Here is a 7,653-nt window from a genome sequence, read left to right on the forward strand (position 1 = left end):
GACAAAGTGTTACTGCATGTTTCACACTGCAACCTTTTTACTTTTCCATCCATATTATCTATGATTTACTTTATCTGTATATAGACACAGCGCAGCTTTAGCAAACAGCAGTCATGGCCCCCAACCCAGCAGAAGTTTATGAGCTGCTTTGTGATCATCGTGAGTTTCTAAGCATAGTATACCTCTGTAAAGAGACATGAGGTTGGAAGGTTTGTTTGTGTGATGGTTTGGAAGTTCACAAACACAAAATTTTGATTTTTAGAGGATATTTTATTCTTAAGTCTTTATTCTTAATAAGTTGATGCTCCATTTCTCATCAGTAGTAATGAACAAATGGGCTGATGGTGTCATGAGATACTTAGACATATCCCTCTTAAATATCATCAATAGGTTGTGATTCCATGATTCAAGCTTCCATAAAAGGATCTTCTCTGCTTTCTACTTACAGTCATCTATCTTCTGGGATAGCTCCCTGATGTTTTCTCTACTCTTACAGAGAACCCAAAGGCCTTTTATCATATTCTGCTGAAGTGCAAGAGAGACTCTAATCCTGTGCAAACAAATAGCAGGCCCCATGGATCATTAGCTAGCAGCCTTTCAGAGTGTCGCAGGCATCCCCACTATCAACCAGCTGTCTGAACATCAGTGGCAGCTCCTCAAGATTGGATTCATTTTTTCAGTTTTTCAGCAAGACTGAGTCTGCTTTTTTTATTCACACTTTCCTTGACTAACCTTCCATTAATTTAAATTAACTCTTTATTTAGATCCTTCAGGCAGTAGCCAAGTGCAAGCTCTGGATGTTCCCAGTTTAGACAGCAGGACTGCAGAGTTAAAGAAATCTAGTCTAGTCAGTCAGTGTTCTCAGAAATCATGTCAAGACCAGAAAGACTATGAAACAAAATGCATTAGGAATTAACAGAAACTGGAAGAAGTCTTGGGGATCATCATATAAAAGCTGCTTTACCACTGGAAAATGGAAAACTGAAATCCTGGTGGTACTGCAGTGAGGATTTCTCCATTCATTTTTCATGGTCAACATTACATATACTATCATTTATAATCTCTATCCAGGTATTTTACTGACCACTTTATTTTCATTCCTCTAGGCTTTTATGGACAGCTTCAGACTTTCTGCCCTCCACATTATCCTGACACTCAGAAGAATATACAACACAATGTTTCTTGCAGTATGGTTCCTCCCTTTGAAGAATGTTTATTTCCTGCATCAGTGGGTCAGGCAGGACTTGGTGTCTTACATCGAACTTTTTCAGCTCACTCTGGTATTACAGGTAAATGTCAGCTGGGAACTTTCTGAATGGTTGTGTACAGTTTCTGTCTTTAGATTTGCTTCAGCTATGAATATGTCTGGGAACAGTCATGAAAGAGTTGACTCTTTGCAAAGAGGAGGTGGTTTTCAAATCTTTGTGGGATGATGGACATTGGGACAATCACCATGGATCACTGCAAGATCTAGCTTACATGCAAACAGTGTGCTTTTGAGGGTTTCTCAAGGGTATAATCTTCTCTAGTAGTCAGAGAGTCACTAGCTCGTGTATTCATTTTGAAATACAGTCCTTTGAGACTTGTATGATATTTGTGCAGCCACTCCAGTCTGGTAGAAGAATTGCAGCAGGGACTGAGATGACTTAAGCCCTCCATTTTGCTTTCTGTTTTGAAATTCATTTAGTCACATTTCCATGACACTAAGTGCCCGAGTGCACATTTTTCTTTTCACACTTAATTTAATCTCTTCCTAACTGAAAATGCCTAAGGGGCATATGTGCTGCTCTGGAGAGGAGAAAGTTACCTCTCTGCAGAGAATAAGCACATCAGACAATGAATCTGCTCATAGGGCCTAATTGCAAATGATGCTGTTATTTTTTCTTGTCTTTCCATACAGGATGACTTCACTTAATGATTATTATGCTTTGAAATCTCTTTTACATCTTATCCTTAAGTAATGCAGTGAAGAGTCAATGCAGCCATGTCAATTCAGAGCAGAGTCTCACAGTATAAGAAGATGAAAAATTTTAAGCAGTTATTCCTTTGCTTACATCTGTCATATGATGAAATTAGTAACTTCTTTGTTAAGGAGCTGCTTTATGACAATTGAGTTTGACAACACATATCATTCACTGAGTATGGTGAAACTCAATAACAAAGCATGAAGCTTATTATAAAATATAGTAATTGAAGCATCCATTAAGTGGGCGAACATTAGTTGTGATGAAGTCTGCTGTAATTCAGATTTGATAGAACTGAAATTCTTCCCTTGCTAAGCAGTAGGTTATGTAATTATCAATTTCATACCTACATTGGCTTGCATTTTTGTTTGTCCATTTGGTTAGAAGCAATGTCCAGTTCTCTGCCTAAGTATTAGGGTATTCTCTGTCCAAGTATTAGGGTATTCTCTGTGATATAGTTGTCCTTTAATTAATTATTTCTGTATTTTCTCAGTTTATGATTTTCCAGCAGAGTCCACAAGTGTCTTCGGTGATTCGACCAACAGTGTGCCAGAGGATAGCAGTTTCCTACAAATAAATGCAGTGGATCGTTGTCCCCCTCAGCTTTCTTCTGTCTACACTGAAGGCTAAAATCATCCAACTCTAATGAGAACCTGATTCCATTCATATTACCCTTTTGATATTTCTCTACAAAATTTTTCTCTCCGTAAAAATGCTGTATGAATATTGGTGGATAAACATACACGCTGAAGAGGAAAAGAAATCACCAAGCATTCGTCCTGTAATCAGGCAGCCGTCTGAGGAGAACACTTGGAAAAAGAAAATTTTGCCAAAACCTTAGCAATTGTTTATTTTCTTTTCTTCTGTGGCACAGCAACTCTACTTTTTTTTTCTTTTTAACTTCTCAAAGGGAACTCAAAGACTGAATAAGAAAACTGTTTTTTTGGTTATAATCCAAAATAGCTGTAACCTTTGAGAAGAACACTTTAGAAAATTCCTTTAAAAAACAACAAAAAAAAAAAAAAAAAAAGGAAAAAAAAAAAAGAAAAAGAAAAGAAGTAAAACCAGAATATACTGCAAACATTTCAAAGATACACAACTTTTGAAAGTGTGTTTGCATATGGTGCTTCTGAAGTTAAAAATACACCAACAAAAAAAGGGAGAGGAATTAGACATACATCCTGGTATTACCATTGGAGGCCTGTGTTTATCTTCTTTCTGAAGCCAAAGAGCATTGGTTCTAGATCCTTACAGGCCTTGCTTTAGGTGACTTTCCCATCCCTCTGTATTTAAACAATACAGTGTGGCCATTGGCCATTGGTATCTTTCCAACATTTCTTCTGACCTAGTTCTTTTTTGCAGTTCATAAGAATATTTAAATGCACTACTTGAGAATATACATGGACATAATCTTTATTTAGCACAACAGCTAGAAAAGAAGATTATGTTCTAACTTTGATTTTAACTATGTTGTGTAGAGCTTTATTGCTGTATGTGCTGTAGTGCTCTGTAGGAAAATTCAAAATACTTTTCCTTAAATTTCATAGATTTAAAAGCAATCCATAGCATTTCCAGAAAAAAAAAAAAAAAAAAAAAAAAAAAGTACTACTCTTAAGTCTGCTATGTTCCCTGTGATTACTTAGAAATGTAAAACTGGACTTGTTGGTTTTGTGTCTTCTACTCAGTGACTGGCTCTAGTTCATGTATTTTGTACAATGTACTATAAAATTAGATTACCTGTGTAAGCCACAAGAGATGTGTTAAAACCAGTATTTTGCAGTACAGATATATCATCACTGTGGTGATATATAGCTTGAGAGTAACTGTAATAGCATGTAAGACTGAGCTTTTAAGATTATTAATCCACTTTGGTCTATTTTGTGGACACTCAGCATAGTGTGCATCATAATATTCTTACAATCTGTTTTAATAGAATGGAAAAATATTCAGAGATTCTTACACACTGCCTAGATGGTAACTATGCTTCTGAAATCACTCATCAGTTAAAAAAAAAAATTGTTTATGCACAGATTTTCTTATCCTGAGAAGCTTTACAGAGTTGTTGAATGCAATTTCGGTCAAATTCCTTATTTAATTTGCCGTTCTGTTACATAGACAAATTTATGTGCAGACATTTACAAACGCTGGAAATCCTCTGAAGATTGTATTCCTGAATTATGTTCTTACATACAAGCGTATGTGCTTCCATATTTTAATATGAGATTTTCATTCGATATGTGCAAAGTAGATAACCATGTAGATAAATTATTTAAACCAAGAAGTAAAACTGTGGCTTAAATGCAGAGAATTCCCTACTAAATTCTTCCCTTTTTTATTCTGTTTCTCACATCGCAAGTAAATGTGTCACTCTGCTTCAGCTTGCATTAGTAAGTTGTTGTTACCATATGTGGTTTTCACTGGGTTAAATAACACCAGGCTTCTATACACAGGAACAGGATTATGGGGAACAAAAGGCCTCACAGCCCAACTTCAGTACTGGGGAAAGTTATGGAGCAGATTATCTTGAGTGCATCACACAGCAAGTGTAGGACAATCAGGGATGAGGCCCAGCCAGCATGGGTTCATGAAAGGCAGATCTTTCTTAACCAGCCTGATGACCTTCTATGACCAAGTGACCTGCCTCCTGGATGAGGGAAAAGATTGGATGTAATCTTCCTAGACTTTAGTAAACCTTTGACTCTATCTCCCACAGTATGCTTGTAGGGAAGCTGGCAACACAGGACCCCAGGAGTACAGCTGTCAATAGCTTAGTCAGGTGTAGTCTCTCTGGGTAAAGAACTGGGCCGGGCCTAGGGAGAGTGATGGTGAATGGAGTTAAATCCAGCTGGTGACATGTCATTATTAGTGTTCGGTAGGGGTTAGTATTAACACTTCTGAAATATTTCTTTGGGTGTCTGATTGCACAAGCTGTCCAGTAGAGAGGACAAGTTATGGGTGAAAAGCAGGAAAACAGAATTCAAAAAAGGTGATTTGCACATACATCAGTTACATCTGAAAAAGGAAAGTTTCATAAATCATTCATTCATTCTCTCATATGCACAGATATGCATATACAGTGCACAGCTTTCTGTGATCCTTAGTCTTAAAAAGCAGCTATACAGTCTAATTAAGCACGTAACTGTGGGCTACTGGTCTATAAAATGGTATGCCATTGTTTACTTATGTGTCATAGACAAGGGGGATTCTTAATGATTATATCATTATTCTTTTTCCAGCCAGACTCAGTTTGGAAGATTAATATATTACTGAGCACAACTGTATTAAAAAAGAAAAAAAAAAAACAACAAAACAACGAAACTATATTTTATCTCATGTATTTTGAATATTGAAGTAGGATATTGTGTTTATCATTTATTAAAAAAAAATAATGGTGCTTGTGAAAATACATAGTGTAGTGCCAGTTACTGCAAATACTTGTGCCTCAGTGATTTTTGTTTCATTTTTCTAGTTGCTGGATAATGTTAATTTTCAAAAGGGATTCATGTCTAAATGATGAGGTTATTTTAGACTGTGGACATTAAACAATATTCTAATGAAATTATTTACAATCATTCTTTCATACATTTCTTTGTTTTCAGACTCACTGCATTAGAAATGGGTCTATACCCATTTCATTTGAAAGTTCAGATAGCGCATTGGGTATTTGTGTGAGCGTTTGAGTGCATGGAAGTGCATGTATTTGAATCTCCTTCTCTATGTATACATGTACGTATATTTATACATGCATACACATAGGTATTGCTGTTTACTAGTACTGGATGTTGAAGTATTTCATTCCAGATGCTATCTGTCAAATTATATTGTATTTTCAATTTTCTCTGAATATATGTGAATATAAAAATTACATTTTAACCGTTTATCCTCTTTTCCTTATATAATTTTATAGCAAAATTTTTCAAATAGCACTTTCTGTTGTCTATTGTGTGAAATTTTTATATGTTTTTCCATTTTTTAGGATCAGGTAAAGCTAAAGTCAACAACTTAAAATTAGCTGGATGAGATTGTATTTAAGTAAAAAAGTCCTTCTGTAAGAAAGCAGCATCTTGTGTAATAGTTTTTACACAAAGCACTTTGGTGAGAAGAGAAAGTGGGAATAAATTTTTCTATATATTTATACCTATTTACATATACAGCTATGAAGTCCATTTGCTATACTATATGTCTGGCTGATACTTGTTCTAAAGTTGTATCTGTCATATGCCATGAAAAATAAATTTTTAAAAGAATTAATTATGTTTTTTTCTCTGTTAGTACGTGTAAATTTTCTGATTTGTTACAGTTATTTTTCATATAATCATAAGTTATTTTTATCCTTTTCCTTTTTTTTTTTTAATGTATAAGGTCAGAAGAAGGGTGTAGGGACACAGCACAAAATAAAACTGAAAATATATCTCAGTGACATGATTATTAAAATGACTTATTTTGAAATGCCATGAAGAAGACTGCTCTAGTCATTGTCCTTCACTACTAGTATTTGTGTGCATTAGAATAATTAGGAACAGATGGAAAAATATATATCTCTCAGAGATTTCTTCTAAATAATACTTGGGCAAGAGTTTTAAGACTAGATTTAATTGTAGTTACAGTGGGGCTAGAGATTTAGAGAGACAAGTGTATGCCTCTGTACATTTACACCTCTCAGGGAGGCACAAATAAAATAGGAACATTTAATTCCATTTTTGTGCAGTGATAATTTTTATTGTTTTCTTTTTTAACATAGTTTTCCAACTTTATCAAACACAATTCTGTTGTTCTGTTTGGCTACAGCAGTATTTCTAACATACTCTAGCAATTGAGAAATTGTTTCAAAGAATCTAATATTTTCCTCATATTAGATTCTTTGAAACAATCTTTTTTTTCTCTGCATTAGAGAAAATGCTGACAAAAGATAGAGGCTGAAGTTAATGTATGCTATTGTCTACACTGTCCAAAACACATTCTGAAAATCCAGCATGCTTATGAAGACAGAGATTATCTCTTACCACATCCATAAATTGGACTATGAAATCTAAGAAGAAAATAAAAACTCATAAATTATTCTGATGCAAATATATTTACATTTTTAAAGAAGATTGAAGTGGCAGTAACAGTGAAAGATGGGATGAGGAACAGTCAAATACTTTTCTAAAAATGAGGAGAAAAGTATGTTTTTGAATCCCTTTGAAAGTAATGATCAAAGGTGATTTTATTACAGAATTACTAGCAAGGTTGGCTTTGAGTCAACCATGAACAGAACTAAAGCTAGTAAGCCCACATCCAGTGACTGGTGTGTGTGATTTTAGGAGTAGTTTACCAAAAATGACCTCTGTCCAGGGAATTCTCACAGTGCATCTTAGTTTAATATAAGAAACATGTCCCAAGGCTTAGAAAATACTGTGAGCTACCCTGAGGAACTGTGTTTTGCTGAATTTTGTGTTTCACCATTCAGTTTTCCTCCTTGGTAAAAACATAAAATGAGAAGGTTGGTCCATAAAATGAGAAGTATACCAGTTCTGTACGCAGTGTAACATGAAATACCTCAAAGCCACATGCTTTTCTCATATTGATTGCTTGTGTTGGATCATTTTTTCATGATGCCCTGCAGCCTCTCCTTTGGCAAAATAGTACAGAAACTAGATGACAACTAACTTCCTGCAGAGCACATCATTTCTGAATGCAAGTTGGCTGA

At 35.0% G+C, this 7,653-nt stretch overlaps 1 protein-coding gene across 5 annotated transcripts in view; it reads left to right on the forward strand.

The window, feature by feature from the left end:
- Positions 1–2,969, forward strand: part of GLIS3 (GLIS family zinc finger 3) — a 158,380-nt gene extending 155,411 nt beyond the window's left edge. For all 5 annotated transcript variants that reach the window (XM_090132228.1, XM_090132230.1, XM_090132227.1 and 2 more), the window contains exons 9-10: positions 1,107–1,289; positions 2,458–2,969. In XM_090132228.1, the coding sequence (XP_089988354.1) occupies positions 1,107–1,289; positions 2,458–2,594 (320 nt within the window). In that variant the 3' untranslated portion in view covers positions 2,595–2,969. The remainder of the gene's footprint in view (positions 1–1,106; positions 1,290–2,457) is intronic.
- The last annotated feature ends 4,684 nt before the right edge of the window (positions 2,970–7,653 follow it).

This window comes from Phasianus colchicus, chromosome Z (genome assembly GCF_987193195.1).
Source record: "Phasianus colchicus chromosome Z, bPhaCol1.hap1.1, whole genome shotgun sequence".
Taxonomy (NCBI): Eukaryota; Metazoa; Chordata; class Aves; order Galliformes; family Phasianidae; genus Phasianus; species Phasianus colchicus.